Here is a 22,697-nt window from a genome sequence, read left to right as displayed (position 1 = left end):
AAATAAATAAATAAAAGTAGCAACAAAGACTGAACAGAAACCTTCTTAAAAAAAAAAAAAAGAAGACAATACAAGGACCGAAAGTTAAAAAAGATGTTAATACATCATCGAGAGAACTAATTCTCTCCCATTTCTCATTAAAGGAAAGCAGGGAATAAATTAATTACTGTACCAAAAAACAGAACCTAGGATACCACCTAAAGGCAAAAATAACTATCTTCTACTTACATTCTCAGAGGATTAACGATTTCTGTCCTCAGCAGCTCTTGAGTTTCACTATAATATTCTACATCATTCTTTTCTTTGGGTCTAAGTAACACAGTGTCCAGAACAGAACTAAAAGCAAACAAGCTGCAAAATAAAAAGAATATTTTTCCTCATGCTGTAAATGTACTAATTTTTGAGAAACCCATACTAAAAAGAATATGAAGAGAAAAATCACACACCCTGGAGAACAAATAACATGCAAATTAGTGTTTTTTATTAATACAGGTAACCAAGACCCCTGTCAAGCTTCCCATGGTTCAATCATCAGGGCCTAGAGATCCTTAAGGAGAATACTAATATCAAGAAGGCAAACTATAGATTGACAGTGTTAAAGGATTAAAAATACGCCTTCAGTACACTGGAAAACTTCTTTGCAAAAGCTGAAAGAAGGCCTACAAATCTGAGTCAAACTACAACAGAGGAGAAAGTGTGGAAACTAATTTCCCAAGGCAAACACATAGCCAATATGTAACCCACTCTAGATATTATACTTCTCTCTCTCCACAGCCCTTTGCAGAAATCTGAATTCCTTTAAATGTCAAAATCACTTGTGAGTGACTAACAGCAGTGACTTGCTGATATCAAAGAAAAAGAAAATTTGGCTAAACAGATTTTTATCAGAAAATCTGAAGAATATTACATCAATTCTTGCTTTTGTCAACACCTCTGAGAGACAAAGTATTCTGCCCCAAAAATGGCCCACTTTTATTCTTCTCCCTTGTCTTTAAAATTTTAACATCCCATTAACTTCCTAATTCTTACAACATGGCTGTACAGAGCTGGCAGGTTATGCTCAGTTTAACTGGCGATGTTCTTGGTTCAAGCTTCAGAGTGTAAAAATTCTTGCCATGTTAAATTGTTCTTCTTTGGAACAAACTACATATACGAGGGCAACTGTGCTTCTACTGAAAATACTTCTTTAAAATGAAGTAGTTTTATGATTGCCTCTGCCTAGTAAAACGAACACACACGCCAGTCAATGGCTTATGACAAGTTATTTGATTTGTGCACAAAGATCCTGTACTTATTCTCTTCAGTCCTATGATTTCCTACATACCCTCAGAATATCTGTACCACCTGTAACACTATCATTCACCTCTTATCCATCATTCACTGCATTATTTTTTATATTAATTTTTTGGATACAGGCACGTAAGGCAACATTCAGTAGCTTCCAAGGAGTATATAGTGAAATACAAATCTCCCTTTCTCTCCTGAACCCCAGCCCCCAGTTTCTCCACTCAGAGGCAATTAGCAGTTTCTTTCTCTCTCTCTTTCTCTCTCTCTCCGACACACACACAAAGAAACACACACACCTGCCCCCATGGCACTATATTCCTACTGCATTAATTATAAACTTACCAGAATAAGGTTGAGTCTAAGTAACAAGAATTGTAATGACCCTGGATACCTTTCTTCTTTCCAATCATTATCTCTAAACCTTCTTTTTCCATTTTTGGTGGAGTATTTTCTTCTACTACTTCACTTAAGTAGCCTCCAAATGCTGCAAAGATAAAAATGAAAATAATTCTTTTAAACTATTATAGTATTCCCATACATATTTCTTCACTTAAAAATATCTCTTTGGGGCTTCCCTTGTGGCGCAGTGGTTGGGAGTCCGCCTGCCGATGCAGGGGATGCGGGTTCGTGCCCCGGTCCGGGAGGATCCCACATGCCGCGGAGCGGCTGGGCCCGTGAGCCATGGCCGCTGAGCCTGCGCGTCCGGAGCCTGTGCTCCGCAATGGGAGAGGCCACAACAGTGAGAGGCCCGCGTACCGCAAAAAAAAAAAAAAAAAACTTTTGGTATTTTGATGCACAATTTATTACCCAACTTAAAACTAAGTTAAAGGTAGGTTTTGGTTAATTGTTATTCAGCTTGGCTTATAAAAAAATGCTAATGTTCGTTTTCAACCTTACTTCCTCCACAATTTAAAAAACATTTTAGAGTATCAAGTAATGTAAAAAAGCATCTGCCAAGTAAAATATTTTGTTCCCCAAATATCTTATTTGTCTGAAGATGTTCCATTTTCAAGTTGGAAAAGAAAACAAAAAATTCCAAAGCACTACTTCAACTGTAAGAAAAATTGTTTTTCATAAAGATGGCTTTCCTATTTATACCTGTTTAACCCTCAAGATGTTTCACCACAATTATCCAAAACTGGAAAGGAACCGTATCAGGAAACTGCCACCTACTATAAGTGATGAGATCTGTCGTTCATCAAGCAATTAAAACTACTTCTTATAATAATGCTGACTTCTTGATAAGTCATGCTTATTGATGTACTTGAACAATACAGAGAGAGGAAAATCAGTGCCATAACGAAGGCCACATTTCAATCTCTACTTCCTGGGTTGTTGAAAATTAAATGTCTGTAATCAACAGGAAGGGGAAAATAAATCCCACTATTTCTCAATTTTTAAGTCTCAAGCATGGTTTCCTGGCTAATACTTTTTCTAAATGTCCCCTCTTAGGATAACTGTAACTTTCTCATACACCAAGTAATAATTTTTTTCTGATTTAAAAGCTTGATGAAAACTGGCAGGAAAGAAGAAACACTGTTTACTACCAACTACTGCAAAATGACATGAGGTCAGAACTAGAGTCATTCCAGATTGATGAATAAATGAAAGGCACACAAATACCTAAAGAGTTACAGCGTTCGATCTGATTGGAAACTGGCTGCAGGGACGCAAACCTAGAGTCTGGCCGGCAGCTCTTCAGTTTAACAAACAGCGCCTTCTTCAGGGCACAGGTGAAATACCGAGTACCCCTAAAGGTTCCATCTGTACAGCCTGCACACTCATCTTCCTGAAAAAGAAAAAGAAAAAAAAAGCTTAAACATGCATTATTCTCCATCTTGCAAAGATGGTATACAAAGAACTAAGACTTGTTTCAAGTTTACCCTTTCTTAGAATTCTGCTGTCACACCTGTATTGAGAACTCCATCAGGAAAAAGGGGTTGACTAATCAGTGTTTCAGCCCACAGCTGACGATTTGAGAAATTAATGCCTTATTCCAGCATAAAATCTTCAATGTATTTCCCTTCAGAATACATGTTAAACCTTCCCTGGTTAACTGACTTCCCTGTATCATTTCCAAAAGCATTAAAACCAGTGGGGACAGGAGGCCAGAAGAGGCTGTTTATTTTAACAACCCAAAGAGAAAAATAGCATTCACTGGCCTGTAAACCAACAAATAAAAAAGCAAGAAATATATTTAAATAAAAGCTAAATGTACTCAAATTCTCTTTCTGATTATGAAATGTCAAACAATATGCTTTCTAATCTCCAAAATCTTTCCCTCTACCAAAGATCTCAAAAGGTCACTAAAAATGGTGATTAATCTTAAAGTCAATGATAGAAATATTAGAACTGACTGCAGGAGGGAGGCTAAGAAAAAAGAAAAACTGATAACAGTTTGCTTTCCTTACTGCATTCTGTTTAATATAATGAGCCTAAACATATTAGCCTAAAAATCTACTTTCATTCCCTGAACATAGATCAGCTAACATTAAGAATAAGTGGATCAGATGCTTAATGGGTGGCAAAGGATGTCGGGCAGCGTGGTAATAAAATTTTTCTCTAGTGATGGCTTTGTGGATAAATAAAATATTTCACCAAAAAGCAAAGCATAGGGAAAGATCTGTACAAAACCCCAGACAGAAAAGAAATGCAATTTTTAGGTGAAATTAAATTACCAGTTCTAGTCCAGCCAGTACTTCATTGAGTCCTGGCGGCTGACCAATCCAACGGATTACCCCATAGAAAGGAGGATTCTCTTTAACCTCGGCCAGCGAGCCCACTTCCAGGCCATGTGAGTTACCAGAAGATACGGCCAAGGGTGGACTCTCCTGCACAGGTGCATTATTTAGCTCTCCCATCACAGACTGAACGGACAGAGAGAGCGGACTGTGGCTAATACTTCCATTGGTGTTGGGCATCTTTGTCAGACTAAATGGTAAAGAATGAAATCTGTTCTCGCTGGATAGTGAGTTCATGGAAGGAGGTTGCAGTGGTGGTGAAGCGTGTCCAAAGTCTGGAGAGATCTCCGTAAGCGATTTTGCAGGGTCTTCAGCAACTATAAGAAATTATTCTTAATTAGAGAAATTTATTCAAGAATATTAAATATGCCATACATCTCTAAAGATTAATATATACATAAGTCCAACTGCCCACCTGACCTCTTCTAGTATGATTCTCATAAGCATCACAAACTTACTACCTCCACATCAGTGTTCTTGATTCAACCTCCACGTCAGTGTTCTTGATTCATATCCCCACCTCCAAATTTTTCTTCGTCAGTAAATGGCACCCAATTATTCAAACCAATAAAATATGTTATTGATTGGAATTGTATAGGTTATATTCTTTGTCCAAAATACAATTAAGTTACAAAAACCAATACAAAAAAGAGAGCAAAAAATTTAAGAAAGATGCTTCTAAATAACAAATGAATCAAAGAAGAAATGATAATGTAAATTTTTAAAATAAAGAAAAAAACACTTGAACACAACTAAAGTAATACTTATAAAAGAAATGTATAGACTTAATAGTTCATTTTAGAAAAAAAGGAAAGGTAATTAATAAACTCAGCATACAACTTAGGAAGTTAGAAAAACAACAGAATAACCTCCCCAAAAGTAGTCAAGAGGAAAGAACACAAAAACAGAAATTAATGAAAGAGAAAACAAACATCCAATAAAAAGAACCAAAGCCAAAAGCTGTTTCATTAAAACAACTAATACAGTTGCCAGGCAGGTACTGCAAATCAGTGTGGAAAGAACAAACCTCTTAATAAACGGCGTTGAGATAATCAACTATCCATATTTTTAAAAAATTAAATTGGACGCCTCTGTCACACTCTACACAGAAACAATTTCCAGACGTCTTAAAGAAAAATGTCAAAGGCAAACCTACAAATTTTGCAAGAGAATATAGAAGAATGTTCTTTATGACTTTAGGGTAGAGAGAAATATCTTAAACATGAGTCTACAAACCAAAAAGGAAAAGACTGACAAATATGACCACATTAAAATTAAGAGATACTTGTCCATTAAAAGGCATCATAGCAAGAGTAGAAATATGAGCCACAAACAAGGAGAAAATACTTGTAATCCTTATTTCTGACAAAGGATTAGAATTCGAAAAAGGTCTATAAATCAATTTTTTTTAAAGACCAGAAAAAAAAATGGGCAAAAGACTTGAAAAGGGAGCTCACAGAAAAAGAAACCTAAATCACCAACAAATCAATGAAAAGGTTCTTGCCCTCACTAGTAAATACATAAAAGAAAGTCAAAATCAACATGAGAGAGCTTTTCAAAAGGTAAAGGTCTTAGAACATTAACTGCTGGTGAGGATGAGGAGTCAATGATACCCTTACACAAAGCCGATGGGAGTGTGAAGTGGTATTAACTATTCCGGGAAACAGTTTGGCATTATTTAGTAAAGGAAAGATGTGCATATCCCATGTACATCTAGTAATTCCACTCCTAGGTACATACCCTAGGCATGGGTAAGAATGTTAATAGCAGAGCTGTTAATAATAGCAAGAAAATAAAACCAATTCAAATGTCCATCAGTGGTCGAATGGATAGTTACATTGTGGTATATTTAAATACCATATTTCACAGAAATGAAATGGAATGGAACGCAATGCTATACAGCAACAAAAACAAATAAATCATCATCACATACTACAACTTGGATGAATCTAGAAACATAATGTTGAGGGAGGAAATTACACAATATATATACAGTCTGATTCCTTGTATATAAAGCTCAAAACCATGCAGAACTAACAGTATGCTGTTTAGATGGACAAACTCATAAAGCGATAATGAAAACCAAGAGAGCAATAAACACTAAATTAAAGACGATGGTAGCTCAGAGGAGAGTGAAAAGAACACCACCAGGAAGAAGCGCTGAGGGGATTTCAACGGGAATGATAATGTTCTTTGCCTTAAAGTGGGTAGCGACTCCATGGGTGTTCACTGTACTTTATAACTTATCCATTTAAGATTCTTTACTGATGATACTTAATCTAAAAATTTTTTAAGTTATTATTTTCTTTCCCAAACCCTCAACCCCCCAAGCCCAACACTCAGTTCCATACAGCAAGATCTGTTGTTTCTACTTCCAAAATATACCCCAAATTTGTCCACCCCTCTTACCCTCTACCATCATCTCCCCAGTCAAAGCCACCATCATCTTTCACCATGCAACCAGTCTCTTACCTGGACTCTCTGTCCCTCTTCTCGCCCCTCTCCAATCTAATTACCATACCACAACTAGTGAGATCTTTTTTAAAGTTTAAAGATCTTACGTGATCTTGTATCATTCCCTTGTTTAAAACCATCAATGGCTTTCCAGTACCTTACAATAAATACTAAATTTCTTACCAACACTTACTAGGTCCTAAATGATCCGGCTCCTACCTACCCCTCCAAACTCATTTCATACACCTCTTTTCCTTGCTTACTCTGCTGCAGCCACTCTGGCCTACTTCCTGTTCCCCAAATATAGTTTCTCACCTCAGGACCTCTGCCTTTACTATTTCCTCTGCCTAGAATGCTCTTCTCAAGCTCTTTTTCTGGAAGTTTCATTCACATCATCCAGATCTCAACATAAATATCATTTCCTCAAAGACTCTTTTCCAAACCATCTCTGGAGCCAGCTTCCCACCAGCTGCTATCACCTTGTTCATTTCCTTCATTCCATATGTCACAGTTAACCTTATCTGTCTATACATTTATTGTCTATCATACCAACTAGAATATAAGCTCCCTACAACGAGGAACTTTGTTAGTCTTTTCCATGGTTGGATCCATAACACTTGGTGTAGCCACTAACACAATAAAATACTCAATATTTAATTTAAAAAAATGAATAAATGAATCAAATGTTATAAAGAATAGCCTTTAAAATGTGTAAGTAAAACAACTACAGATATGATGTTCTTTTACAAGTAAATTGCTCCTATTTTCTAATTTAAGGATGCAGACCTATTCCATACAAATTTCATTACTTCATCTTTCTGACCAGTTAGAAGGTTACTATATTAATCCAGACAGCAAAAAACAAAGGAAAGGATCTGAACTAAGGCAGTGGTTTCAGAAATGAAGAGAGGGGAAGGATTCTAGTGATATTAAAGAGGAGGAAATCCCTAGGACTTGGTGACATCTGGATGTGACTAATGAGAGAGAGAGAGGAAGTCCAGGATGAAGCAGAAACTTACATTTTAGGCAACTGGACTCATGTCTCCATCTCCTGGCTCCGTAAAAACATAACTCACAAGGCCATCAGCGGCTGCCACTGGCTAAATCCAACGGGTTTTTGTGTGGTCTTTATCTTATTTGCCCTCTCAGAAGCATTCGACACTGGTGTCTATTAGCTCCTTGGCTTGTTGGCCTAATAACCTCTTGTTTTGCCCACATCCTCTGGTTACCCTTTCTCTGTCTCCTTTGAAGACTTCTCCTCCTCCCAGCCATTATGCTCCTCAAGGCTCAGACTTCAGCCACACCCTCCATCCCTACTTTCTCCATAGGTGACACTATTCACAGGATTTTAATCACCACATACGTGAAGGCAAACTACAAATTTATTTCTCCAGCTCTTAACATCTCTTTTAAGCTCCAGATCTGCATATGCAACTGCCCGCTTGACAAATCAACTCTGGGAAGTTTAAAAGGCTCCTCAAACTCAACATATTCAAAGCAAATCCATCACTTTCCTCCACAATCACCTAATCCATCACCTTCCTCCATCATCACCTACGTATGCAGGCCAGAAAACTAGGAGTCATCACTCATCTCTCTTTCTTCCTTACCTCTCACTTTCAATCTATCTGTGAATCCTGTCAATTCACTTCTGATATCTCATAGCCATCCACCTCTCCCCATCCCTTCCCCAACAAGTCTAGCCCCAGCAACTATAATCTACGGCTGAGCCTATCAGCAGCCTTCAACGGTGTCCCTGCATTCACACAGCCCCTGCTTCAGTCCACTGTCCACCCTGCAGCCACAATCATCTTTTCAAAAGGCAAACCCTGCAAATCCCTTGCAAAATCCTTCAGTGGCTTGCCATTTCCTTTTAATAGGATACACCAGGCTCCACGTGCCCTGGCCTTGTTTGCCATTCCATTCTCATCTCATAAGATGTTCTATCTCTCTGTTCTGGCTACTCTGGCTCTCTTTAGTCCTTGGCAAACACCAGCTCCATTTTACCACAAGGCCTTTACATATGCTGTTCTTTCTGCCTAAAACGTTCTTCTGCCCCATTTCAATTTGTTATCTATCACTCCCCTGGTAAATCTAAGCTCATGTCACTTCCTCCTAGAAATATCCCTGAGCCCCTCAAGTAAAAGCATCCCATAATATACTCTCACAGCATCATATGCCTTCCTTATACCCATCAAGACTGCAATTCTTCATTTGTTTCTGGCACACAGTAAGCATTCGATATATACTTGTTGAACAGATGAACAAAAGAAAAAAGAATAAACCAGAAGAAAGTGATGTCCCAGAACCAAGGGAAGGTAGAGTTTTTTAAAAGTGGTATCAAAAAAAAGGATATCAAGATAGTAAAGTCTTTAAATGATTCAACTGATTCTAGAGATCTTCTACCTTAAACAGATCAATGAAGTGCAGAGAACAAGCTGCTAATACATTTTCTAAATATTACATTAGCCTTAACAGCAGTGCAGCTCAAATTGTGTACAATATTTTAATTCAGCAATATTAATAAAGAATGGTCTATTCATTCTGTTTCCAAAAACTATCTATATTGGTGAAAAAGCCATTTTTTCTCTAGTGAGTTAAAAGGAGAGAATCATTATAAAGAACACTAAAATTATAGATTACCTTCATCAATATACCATGAATTTTTTGATTTGGATTGTGGTTGTGAGTCAACAGAAGACCCATTTAAGGTATAAAATAATTCAGATCTGTTTCTATTTCCAGGGTCTGAGGTAGATCCTATGGAACAAGAAAAGTTCCTTTTAAAAATAAAGTCAATATGATGTGAAAGTTTTTCCGTAAGAGAAAATAATATGTATATGGTGTTAACAATTATTTACACAACCAACAGATGTATACAAACACAATATAGTTTATTAGTACCTTCAGCTTTTAAAATTTTGGTAACCATTTTTGCAGTGTCAAAAAGATTCTTCAGCCCAAGAAGCAATATAAGAGGAGAACAGGAGTTAAGTTAAAAGAAAAGCCTGCCTTTTTTTTTTTTTTTTTAAACAAACTGCTTTAAAAAATCATTTCACGTACTATGGCTTATTTCCAAATGTCAAAATCACCATTCCCCAATTTCATTTAACGAAGCTCTTGGTTCACAAACTTAACATATTATTTTAAAACGGTTGCCCTCAAAAGAAGGCAGTCTTCGAATGTATATAAATAGATGCATAAATTAAGTTTAAAAGATTTAAGGTTTAAACATTTTGGAATTTAGTCAACAAATCCCTTGCTGAATTTCTTCATGTCTCTGAAAAAGTGAAGCAGTATTATTTCTTATACATTAGATTTATTAAATGTAAGAAAATTTAGTGTAGCTATGCCACAGACACATCAAGACATTCCCCCTGCCTCATTACTAAAAGGACATGCTATCGTTGAGAGTAGTGGGGTCTGAAGAACCTACAACAAAATCTGATTTCTTTTTCAATTTAAAGCAGATAACTTTACACTTCACACCTATAACTAAGATCTGCTACAACATAAGTAGTACACATATCTTAAGAAAATCTTTAGGCTATTCATATTTAAGTGAGAGTAGCAAATTGGTGCTAACCTATCTAGATCCATAGGTTAACATAAAAAATACTATCTATCACTTATATATTCTATTTAATTCTACATCTCCCAGGGTCCAATGTCACATAAAATATTTCTTAAAGTACAATTTCCTTTTAAATAAGCTGAAAAAGTTTTCTTCACTAGATAATTGAGGAAAAAATATTCTTTTCTTAACCTACATCTGAGTTGAAAATTCTTGCAGCTTTTTAAATTAGCTGTTTAGCTTGTATAACTACCACCCTATACATCTATGAAATATGTGGAAGCTAACCAAAAAACAACTAAAAACTCCACATGTATTGTAAGGGAGTCTCTGGAAGAAAGACAAAAATTTTTGCTTAGTGGTTTGGAATTTAATTTGTGCCACCTCTGTTAGCAAAATCCACATAATCTCTAGTATATTTTATCCTATAAACATTATCCATAAATGATTATTTTGTACAGTGTGACTCTAAACTATATATACAAATGTTACAAGTAGGGAATTCCAAAAACCAGCGTATATGGACCAGAAAAAGACACAGGTCCCCACAGGAAACTTTTCATCATTTAGAAAAGGTTGCGAACCCTTGGCTTAAGCAACACCATCTATAAACATTTTTTAGTAAACTACTAAAAATGTTTGCAAGAAGAAAGTCTACGTATACATTAAGGAGTAATACCTTTTAACCTTTTCTCAATGCTATGGCAAATAAAAAATCATGTAAATAACTAAGAACTGTATTCTATTAATCCATACCTGTAGCCTTTGGTTTATTATGACTGGATGAACCTTTGTCCCCAACACCTCTTGACATAAAGGCTAGTTTGGGAGGCCTCCTTTCCTGTGTAACGCTATCTGAAACAGTAAACATGTTTTTTAAAGATAAAAGCAAATTCTTATAGAAGAGAAACAATTGAGCAAATAATGACAATAACAACAACAATCCCTTTCCAATGAAAAAACAGAATTTTCAGAGTAGTTTTACAAATTCGTCAAGGCCATAAAAAGTACTGAAAAAGATCATACCAAAAAAAAATCACTGCTGTATTTCAAAACATAATTTCTACAAGATAATACACCCCAAGTACAATTCAGCTATGTGCTTAAACTTCTTGAAAATTTAACCACTTTTAATCAATTTTATTTGATATGTTGAAACACCACCAAGAAAACCTTATTCAGTTTTTTGCAGGATTTCCCAAATCAGTATCCCCAGAACACCCCTGTGTGTTATGAAGTGTCCCACTCTCAAATATCTCTAGAAGATGCTGAGATAAACAGACTTCTTTACCGCATAACCCCAGAACCTTTAATATGCTGATATGCATTGTGAATCTCTCAAAAAGGGATATAATAAACTTATCTGATAATGTTTTTGGTGCCACTCTACTTAGCATCTCAGATTAATATATTTCATGGGACACAGATTGGAAAAAGTCTGGTTAGGTATATGTATCAGTTTTTAAAAATATATATACATGTTAAGAATAACACAAACACATATACATATAAGAGAAAAAACACAGAGAAATACACAAATGAATAATGCAGAAAGCCAGAGATAAATAGCAACAATATTTCTGAAGAAAACACTTAAAACTGTTTTGAAAAATTGGTGCAATAATTTTGTTTTTGATACAAAGACTACTTTAAACCTTAAAGGCCAGTGATTTTCATAAGATATTCACAAAAACTGATCAAGCAAATGTAGAAAAGTCAGCCTGGAAAGTTTTCCCCTGGAAAGTTCAACACATCCGTGGAGTCCAACATGACACTTAAGAGTCCTACCTGATAAAGCTATGTATCAGCAAAAACAATATCACCCACAGTGGATTTTTGAGAACAGAAAGAGAAAAAGAGGGAAAGTTTTACATTTTAAACACAAGGGCTATTTTTTTTAAGAAAAAGGAAATAATATTGAATTAATTATATATAAATGATGCTTGGTAACTTTTTTCCACAGTTGGAGGGGGAGAAGAATGCATTATTGAACTATATCTTAACTGTCTCATAATGTGATCAAATGGAATATTATTTTAGTTCAAAAATTATACTGAATAACCATGTGTTTAACCAAGTGATATAGTAAATGAAAGGCTATTTACCAATATTTTTATGATGTTACCACTCCAATATCTCTAAATACCACATGTGACAGCTACTGTGAAAGTAAAACTTCTTAGTCACTGGCAAAAGTTTCCAAATTACAGCATACAAATTGACTAAAGAAAACTAACTCCCACTATTAACTGTAATTAATTGCATGTAAGTACATTTTGAAAAGATCTTCACATGTATACCATAATCTATATACATTATACAGTTAGTGGTGATTATAATAAAGGCAGAAAATGGTCTTAACTAAGGCCGCCTGGCAGTACCAAAAGGCCAAATGGATGAGCCGGTGGTGACAACTCTGATGCTGATGCTAGGGGAGAGCTCCAAGGGTTAGGAATATGCAGGGCACTGGAGTTGGAAATGGTGGTTATCTTCTGCCAAAGACTTTGTCATGGGGGAGGTAGGGGCTCAAATATCAACTTTGAGGAATAGGACAGTCCTGCAGAATTCTATGCAGATAAAGGGTCACATGCCATATCTAACTTGCCCTCCAGCAGTTACATACCAACTAATTCTTTCCTTATCACAACTGTATTCATGATCCAAAATCAAAGCCTTCCATCTTAAATGAATTTTAAGCGATTACCATCTCAGGAAAAGGCAAGTATGAGAAAGTAAACAAAGTAAGGAATAAATTTGGCAGGCAATTTTGTGAGATTAAAACAATCCTGATTAAAAGATATTAAAAGAGATAGCAAGACGTCCACCAAACGGCATGTATAAAATGTTCACAGCAGCCTTATTTGTAATAAACAAAAGCTGGAACAATGCATTCTACAGGAGAATGGATAAACAAACTGTGATCTGTTCATGCAATGGAATATTACATAGCAATAAAAAAGAATAAACAACTGATATACAAAACACCATGGACACTGTGTTGAGAAAAGAAATGAAGCCAAAAGTACCCATTATATATACACAGCAGGAGTGCATTCAAAATGATAAAATTAGAAGCCTGCCCATCACTCTTATCGATTTAATCAGAAAAAGAAAAACCTCTGGAAGAAACTTGGGTTGGAAATCATAACAATAAACCAGTGAACAATAACAAACCACAAGAAATGTCTGTGGATTTGAATGACCCACTAAATTGAGAAAATTGCTTAACTGATGTACTGCTTAACATCATCAGCCACAAGAGCATAATTCAAACCCAAATGAGAATTTAATATCCATGGAGAAATCTACTGAAGAAAATGTAAGTTTACTTGGGTAGAATGAAGAATTATAAAACCCAATACCAAACATACTATACACAACAACAAAGCAAAAATCTCCTTACAGTGAGACTACTGATCAAAGTAAATATTTTCCTTATATTTTAGACAATTTTATATGAAAAATTGTTCAAGAAATCCTGGAAGGTCCATAGAGATAACATCAGGGTTGCATACTGTGATCTAGTGCTTCAAAATAACCTTTTGGGCTCTAATTGTCTCATATGAGAGAAGTCCTGCCTATACAGACAACATTCAGGGTGATTCAGACTGACAAATCTCTACAGAAGGCCACTTGGCATTATCTATCAAAATGTAAAGTACACATACCCTTTGACCCAGCAAGTCCACTTCCAGGAAGTTATCTTTTTTTTAAGATCTTATAAATATTTTAATGCAAATATGAGTATAATATATCCCATTTAAATACTCAGAAAAGTATATTGATGGCACACAAGAAAAATCTACAGATGACATGATATTGAGAGAGACAAAACACAAAAGGACAGAATTAGTATCCAAAATGATCTGAAAATGGAAGACTGGATAGTTCTAACGACATGAAGTTAAACAGGGACAAATGTAAAGTCCTGCCATGTGTCCCCCAAATCAACCATACAAATATAGATCAGAAGCAGAAGTACATGTGAACAAAACTGGGGATTTAAGTCAAGCGTAAGTTCAGGAATCATTAATTCATTAGTTTATAAGTGCATTCATTTAGTCAAGAAATACTACCAACTCCACGCAAGGAAGGCATTACCGTGTCTCTGGGAATATAATTCAAACTGTGACAGGGCAGTCCCAAAATCTTTTCTTCCAAAGTCCTGTTCTATTGCAATAATTAGTCTACATACAGACTACGGTATTCTGTTCCCCTCTAGGTGTCCAAGTGTGAAGGTGTCTTTAACAAACCAGGTCTTATTCAGAATATCTGGAAGGCATGCGATATGAGAAATGGCTAAAATGACTCAAACTATTTAGGCTGGAGAACAGAAGATGTAGGTGTCAAGGACACTCATCTTTGAATATCTGAGGGTTGCTACAAGGAAGAGGGGCTGGATTTGTCCTAACTTCATCCCCAGTTAGAACTAGAATCAATGAGGGAAGTTATAGGAAGGTAGAGGTAAGCACTTATCCAAGGAGAGACTTTTTCACAATTAGATCTTTCTAAAATGAAATACTCTAATTTTCTTCAGGACAAAGTGACTCTTCTATCAAATGAACACATAAGTAATGTTTTAGCTATACTGCATACATGCAAACTGAAACATACATATGACATTACTCACTGAAGCATTGTTTATAATAGCAAAAGACTGAAAACAGCCTTAATGCCCATCAGTAGGGGACTGGTTTCAAAAAACTGATACATTTTGGGGCTTCCCTGGTGGCGCAGTGGTTGAGAATCTGCCTGCTAATTCAGGGGACACGGGTTCGAGCCCTAGTCTGGGAGGATCCCACATGCCACGGAGCAACTAGGCCTGTGAGCCACAACTACTGAGCCTACGCGTCTGGAGCCTGTGCTCCGCAACAAGAGAGGCCGCGACAGTGAGAGGCCCATGCACCGTGATGAAGAGTGGTCCCCACTTGCCACAACTAGAGAAAGTCCTCACACAGAAACGAAGACCCAACACAGCAAAAATAAATTAATAAATTAATAAACTCCTACCCCCAACATGTAAAAAAAAAAAATTGATACATTTATAAAATGAAATACAATGCAATAATTTAAGCAAAAGATTAAGTATGCAATTTATGTACTAATATAAAATGATCCCTATGATCGATCTACTGTTAGCTTTTTTTAAAAAGGGGCAACTTACTCTTCTGGGAAGATAAGTTGGTGTACTTTTTCCTATTCCTCCTGATAAGTACAGCTAAAAACTCTGGATGTAACATATAAAACAAAACTGAGAAGCCTCTGAAAGGCAAAGAGGAGAAGGCAGATGAGCTAGGGAGCACAGGACCTAAGGAGTGACACGAGATTTCCCTGGGTTTTCTTATTGCCTCATATATCCTAGACTTAGAGCTGAAGAAGGCAGCAACCTGGAAATGCCAACGGGGAGAGGCAAAAGAAACTCCCAACAAAGGTATCCTCTCATTAGTCAAAGAATGAGAAAAGACAAACCCTAGTTAGACAGAAACTTTTAGACAATAATCACTCTATTGCAACCAAACACAGCGGCCACACTCACTCCAACAAAGGCCAAGCGGGGAGTCTGGACTTCTGCCTCCACCTGACCATAATGAGGTGACACACACCCCTTGAAGCGGCAAAAACAAAGTTTAAATATGATCTAGAATCTCAGAATATAATACCCAACTGTCCAAGTTTCAAATAAAAATCACTCATTATACCAAGAGCCAGGAAGATGCCAAAAAGAATTTAAAAAGACAGTCAATAAATGCCAACACTGAGATGACAGAGATGTTAGAATCATCTGACAAAGATCTGTAAAGCAATCATGGTAAAAATGCTTCAATAAGCAATTACAAACACACTTAGGAAAAAATGAAAACTAGAAAACTTTTTACATAAAAGATAAAGAGAAAGGAATATTAGCATACCACTAAACAAAGTCATCAAACCACAAAGGAAGAGAGCAAGAGAAGAAGGGAACAGAGGAGAAATACAAAAACAGCCAGAAACACTGGACTCCATAAAAACCTAAATCTTTTGCTTTGTGAAGGACTCTGTTAAGAGGATGAAGAGATAAGCTACAGACTGGGAAAAAAATATTTGCAAAGGACTAGTGTCTAGGATATATAAAGAATTCTCAAAATTCAACAGTAAAAAGCAAATAGTCCAATGAAAACATGGGCAAAAGAGATGAAAACAAAATTCACTAAAGAAGATACATAAATGGCAATCAGTACATGAAAATAGATATTCAACATCATGAGCTATCAGGGAAATTCAATTAAAACCATAGTGAGATATGACTACACACATCTCAGAATGGCTCAAGTAAAAAATAGTGACCATACCAAATGGTGGTGAGCATGTGGAAAAACTGGATCACTCATAGATTGTGGATGGTAATGTAGAATGGTACAGCCACTCTGGGAAAGTGTGGCAGTTTCTTAAAAAGCATGCAAATACCACATGACCAGAAGTTGCACACCTGGATATTTATACCAGAGAAATGAAGACTTATGTTCACTTGTGTTCACTCTACACAAATGTTTATAAGCATTAGTTATAACAGCTAAAAACTGGAAACAAATCAGATGTCCTTCAATAGGTAAACTGTTAAACAAATAGTGGTACAGCCATAACATGGACTGTAACTCAGCAATAAAAAGGAACAGACCAGTGACACACACAGCATGGATGAATCTCTAGAGAATTATGCTGAATGAGAAAAGCCAAGCTCAAAAGGATTCTTGAAATGACAGAACTGTATAAATGAAGAACAAATTAGTGGATGCCAGGGTTAAGGAGAGGTTGGGGACAAGACGGGCAGTGTGACAATAAAAAGGCCACACGAAGTATCCTTGTGGTAATGGGAATGTTCTGTATATTGACCATATCAATGTCAACACCCTGGCTGTGATCTTACACTGTAGTTGTATAAGATGTTCCTTTGGGGAAAACTGTGTAAGGGGTACACAAGATCTCTCTGTATTATTTCTTACAACTGCATGCAAATATATAATAATCTCAAATATGTTTAAATCATATATCTGACAAAGGGCTTATATTCAGATTTATAAGAATTCTCAAAACCCAATAATAAAAATAAATTAACAAGAAATTGGCCAAAGATTTGCATAGATACTCCACCAAGGAAGATATACAGATGACAAATAAGCACATAAAAAGATGTTCAACATCACTGGCCATCAGAAAAATGAAAATTAAAGCTACAACTAGATGCCACTATATAGCTATTAGAATAGCTAAAATTTATAAGACTGACCATACCAAGCGCTGGCAAGGACATGCAAAAACTGGGATTCTCACACACTGCTGCTGGGAATGTAAAATAGTATAACCACTTTGGAAAGACCGTTTGGCAGGTTGCTGTTGTTTTGTTTTGTTTTTAAAGTTCAACAATCACCTACAATAGTACCAGCCATTCCACATCTGGGTATTTACCCAAGAGAAATGAATACCTATGTCCATACGAAGACTTATACATGAATTTTCATAGCAGCATTATTCATAATAGCCACAAACTAAATAGAAACAAGCCAAATTCCACCAACAAGTGAATGAAAAAACAAAATGGTATATCCCTATGCCTATAGGGGAAACACGCTGTCTTTCCCTTTGTTCTCATGCTCACAACAATTTTGACACTTCTGGCCACCAAATGTGTGAGGAGTTTTCCCACACTAAGCTGTGACACCAGCTGGGTGTCCTACAATTCAATTTGGTTCTGATGCTATCTACCTGGGGTTAGCGGCAAATCCCACAAGTTAAGGGCTCAGTCCCAAAAGACCGTAAGCTTTGCGGTAACCTGCAAGCTCTCAAAACCCCATACTATGGGAATGTTTATGGAGACTTCATCAGATAGGCATGCTTGATTACTAACTCAATTTCCAGCTCCTCTCCCCTCTCCAGGGGATGGGGCTGTGGCTGAAAGTTCTAATCATGGCTTGGTCTCTGTAGTGACCAGCCCTCCATCCAGGAGCCCACTAAGAATCACCTCATAAGAACAAAAGACACTTCTATCACCCAGAAAATTCCAAAGGATTTTAGGAGCTCTGTGTCAGGAACCTGGGTCAAAGACCAAACATTAGCAAGACTCAGGGGCAGACACATATATATATATTATACATTTATATATATTGTATATACATTATACACACATATAATATATATAATGCATATATATAATATATATTATACATATATAATATGTATTATTCATATATAATATATATATATTATTTCTCACTATAGAATGGAATACTTCTCAGCAACAGAAGGGACACGTGGATGAGTCAACAAATAATTACGTTGAATGAAATAAGTCAGACCAAAAAAAAAAGAATACATCCTGAGTTACTCCATTTATATAAAATTCTAGGAAAATGTGAACAAATGTACACTGACAGAAAAAAGATCAATGGTTGCCTAGATTTTGGAGGATGGGACACGCAGATGGAAGGAAGCAAACACAAGGGGCATACCTCGGGGTGATGGACATGCTCACTATCTTGACTGCGGTAAAGGTCTCACTGGTCTACACATTCGTTAAAACATAACAAACTATATACTTAAAATATGTGCAGTTTACTGTATGTCAGTTAAAACTCACTAAAATTGTTAAGATTATAAAAAGAAGGTACAAAAAAGTGTATAAAATATGCAAACACTGAACAACAAAGAAACGAATTAATCAAGAAGGATGCAGAAGATAATTAGGTAGTTGGGGGGCAATGCTAGGAGGAAAAGAGGTCTCATACACCCTTTGAAAATTCTGTGCGAACATGAATGTACTACATAATCTGAAAAACAAAATGAGTATTACATTCCTAACCCCCAAAACTAAAAAAGACAACACAGATTGGACTAAAAAAAGCAGAAATTTAGGGGAGGCACTAATTGATATGCTTCATCACAACAGGTTTGAGAACCTGAATATAATGTCAAATTAGATTATGTTACAGGTTTTTAACATTTAAAACAGTAACAAACGGGACTTCCCTGGTGGTACAGTGGTTAAGAATCTGCCCGCCAATGCAGGGCACACAGGTTCCATCCCTGGTCCAGGAAGATCCCACGTGCCGCGAAGCAACTATGCCAGTGTGCCACAACTACTGAGCCTGCACCCTAGAGCCCACGCGCCACAACTACTGAAAGCCGGAGCACCCTAGAGCCTGCACACCACAACTACTGAGCCCACACGCCACAACTACTGAAGCCCGCACTCTCTAGGGCCCGTGTGCTGCAACTACTGAAGTCCGCATGCCTGGAGTCCATACTCCACCACAAGAGAAGCCACCGCAATGAGAAGTCCAGGCACCACAATGAACAGTAGCCCCGGCTCGCCACAAGAGAAAAGCCGTGCACAGCAATGAAGACCCAACGCAGCCAAAAACAAATAAATTAAAAAAAAAAAAAAAAACAGTAATGAAGAGATGAAAAACTCTTAACAGGCTGAAGACTCCTGCATTTTTAGTCAATGGTATTCTTCAGAAGCCTACTGTAACAAGCAACTGAATAGGATGAATTCTTTCCTAATCTCATCAACTGTTCAACCACTTCCAAAAAAAATTTTTTAATGCTGTAAATAATTTTGTCCTACGAGTGAAGGTAATAGGGCAAGAAAAAAAACTAAGAAACTAAATGAGATTATGACTATTTTCTTCTCTCTCAAGAAATGGGTGTTAATGATGACATGAAATATAGATGAAGACCTATTTAAATAAATGAAATTAATTTTCGTTTAGACAACATTGCTTTTTAAAGTCTATTTGCAGGCTTTATTTTGTTGGCAAAAAAGTATAATTGGTGTATTATGTAATAAAACCTGGTATCATTCCTAATTATCTTCTATTCATGGTTTATGAAAATCAAGGTTTAAAAGAAAAAAAAAAAGCATTCTTTGCCTTGCCTGTCACACTGCTCTGAGAGCCAGTAACAATGACAATGATTGCCACTGATCTATAAGATCAAAGTTTGCCTGACAAGTGATTCCTAAGAGATTCATGTAACTAATTTTGATTATTTTAATCTTACATCACTATTTAAATAAAATGTAATTGTAAATGTTTTTGAAGATAAATACTACTAAAGATGAATTCTTTGTGAGGTTATATATACTTCCATCACATGAAAAATAGAAATGGTAGCTTTTTCTTTTCTTTTCTTCTTAAGTGCTACTGTAGAACCCAAGATCATTTACATTTCAAACCAAATCGAGATATGGAAAAAGTATACAGAAAGAAATACAGCTCTGGAGTTGGAAAAAAAGGGGGTGGGGGCATTTCAAATCTTTATTCTACGGCAAACTGAGAAAAACACAATTAATTATACATAAGCCAACCTTATATTTCAGGTATCTTTTTCTTTCTTAAATTATAATACTGAACTAATGATTTCCCCAGCCTCCCAACTTACTTGATATAATGAATTATATTTAGTTGTAAAATGGAAAATTCAAAGAAATTCAATTAAGGTACGTAAAAAGGATGGTTATACTAATAAGGTTTTGAGCTTTCAAAAGTACCCTTTGGACATTTAAAATAAAAAAAAAGGTAAGAAAGAAAGAAAAAGAAATACCCACAGAGATATTTGATTTGGTAAGACAAGTTAAATTACATTTATCCATGTGGTTCTGGTGAGACAATATTATCATAGAGTTGATTATTCCTGTAAGAATAAATAATGAAAGAAAATTGATTTTAAAAGGGATTCCCCTTAGCTATCCAGCAAGTTACATTATAAAATTAGCATAACTCACAGAATTTGCTTATTAGGACAGGGCTTCTCAACCTCGGCAAGGCTAACATTTCAGACCAGATCTTTTTTTGTGGAGGGCTGCTTGCTGCATTGTAGGATGTCTAGCAGCATCTCTGTCTCTATCCCCTAGATTCAAGCAGTACTCCTACCCCAGATGCGTTGATCAAAAATGTCTCCAGACACTGCAAAATGTCTTCTGTGGGCAAAATCACCACAGGTGGAGAACTACTACTGGCTTACAACTAAAATGACCTTCTTATGAAGGTTTTGTACTAATGCTAAAAGTAAAAGTAAGGGCTTCCCTGGTGGCGCAGTGGTTGAGAGTCCGTCTGCCGATGCAGGGGACACGGGTTCGTGCCCCGGTCCGGGAAGATCCCACATGCCACAGAGCGGTCAGGCCCGTGAGCCATGGCCGCTGAGCCTGCGCGTCTGGAGCCTGTGCTCCACAACGGGAGAGGCCACAACAGTGAGAGGCCCGTGTACCGTAAAGAAAAAAAAAAAGTAAAAGTAAAACAAAACAAAAAACTTAAAAAATTGCTTAACATACCAAAAAAAAAAAAACAGTAAACTGACAGTCTAAAAAGAAAAAACTGCAATGGATACCAATGCATGGATGATTCTGATGTTGTAATTGGCAGATAAGAATTGTAAAGAGGCTATTATAACTGTGCTTAATGAAGTAAAGAAAAATATGCTTACAGTGAAGGAGAAGATAGGAATATCTCATCAGAGAAATAAAAACTAGAGAAACAAAAAAAGGAACTGGATGGAAAGTCTTAAAATACTTTTAAAAACTTAAAAATACAATATCTCAAAACATAATGTATTGGATGTGTTAAAAGCACAATGCGGATAAAAGAGGGGGAAGTGAATAAAATTGAAGGTAGAACAATAGAATTATCTAAAGAACAGAGGGACTAAAATTTGAAAAAAAATTAACAGAACCTTAAGGATAAGGGACAATACCAAAAATTTTGACATATATCAAATTGAAGGTACAGAAAGAGAGAACACTGAAAGGAACAGAAAAAACATTTGAAGGAAAAATGGCTAGACGTTTCCTACTTTGTTAAAAATATAAATTTACAAATCCAAGAAGTTTAGCAAATGCCAACCAGGATAAAGATGAAGAAAATCATTCTAGGCACATCATAGTTAAATGCTGTAAGCCAAATATAAAGTCTTCAAAGCACACAGAGAAAAACAACATATTACATTACATACAGGGTCACAATGATTCAGGCTACTGATGACTTTTCATCAGAAACTATGAAGGCCAGAAAATCACAGAAAACCAACTTTATAGCAGAGTTCTATATATACCCAAAATATCCTTCAAATATGAAGGCAAGATAAAGACATTCTCAGACAAAGAAAATTAAGAGAAATTCATTTCTAGAAGACTTCACTTCAACAAACACCACAAGAAGTTCTTCAGGATGAAGGAAAATGATAAATAGATGCACAGATCTTTTAATTCTTTAAAATATAAATGATTATTTCAACAAAAAATATAACATTTTCTTGTGCATTTTTAAAGTACACAGATGTAATGTACATGACAATTAATAGCATAAATAATGAGGAAGAGGTAACTAGATTTACATGGTTACAAGGTTTCTACACCTTATACTGATGTATATAATTGGCACAATATTAACCCGAACTAAACTAAAACATAAGGATATATACTATAATCCCTGGAGAAACCACTAAAAGCAATATTACAATGAAATATAGCTTTAAAACCAATATATTAATTAACATATAATTCTTAAAATTTTTCAAATAATCTACCAAAAAGGTAGAAAATGACTATAAGAAGAATGAAAAACAGAGGGACAAATAGAAAACATAATAAACAGAAATTACTTTAAGTGTTA

At 36.0% G+C, this 22,697-nt stretch overlaps 1 protein-coding gene across 4 annotated transcripts in view; it reads right to left on the bottom strand.

The window, feature by feature from the left end:
- CYLD (CYLD lysine 63 deubiquitinase) overlaps positions 1 to 22,697 on the bottom strand; it is a 62,020-nt gene that overhangs the window by 18,002 nt on the left and 21,321 nt on the right. For 3 of the 4 annotated variants that reach the window (XM_059999221.1, XM_059999220.1, XM_059999223.1), the window contains 6 exons: positions 10,813 to 10,911; positions 9,126 to 9,242; positions 3,966 to 4,345; positions 2,911 to 3,076; positions 1,630 to 1,771; positions 229 to 351 (listed from right to left, as the gene is read on the bottom strand). In XM_059999221.1, coding sequence (XP_059855204.1) covers positions 229 to 351; positions 1,630 to 1,771; positions 2,911 to 3,076; positions 3,966 to 4,345; positions 9,126 to 9,242; positions 10,813 to 10,911 — 1,027 coding nt within the window. The remainder of the gene's footprint in view (positions 1 to 228; positions 352 to 1,629; positions 1,772 to 2,910; positions 3,077 to 3,965; positions 4,346 to 9,125; positions 9,243 to 10,812; positions 10,912 to 22,697) is intronic. The other variant, XM_059999222.1, reaches the window with a different exon arrangement.

The sequence above is a fragment of the Delphinus delphis genome, chromosome 20 (assembly GCF_949987515.2).
Source record: "Delphinus delphis chromosome 20, mDelDel1.2, whole genome shotgun sequence".
Classification (NCBI taxonomy): Eukaryota; Metazoa; Chordata; class Mammalia; order Artiodactyla; family Delphinidae; genus Delphinus; species Delphinus delphis.
The sequence above is the reverse complement of the archived record's forward strand: the minus strand, read 5'-3'. Positions and strand labels throughout refer to the sequence as shown.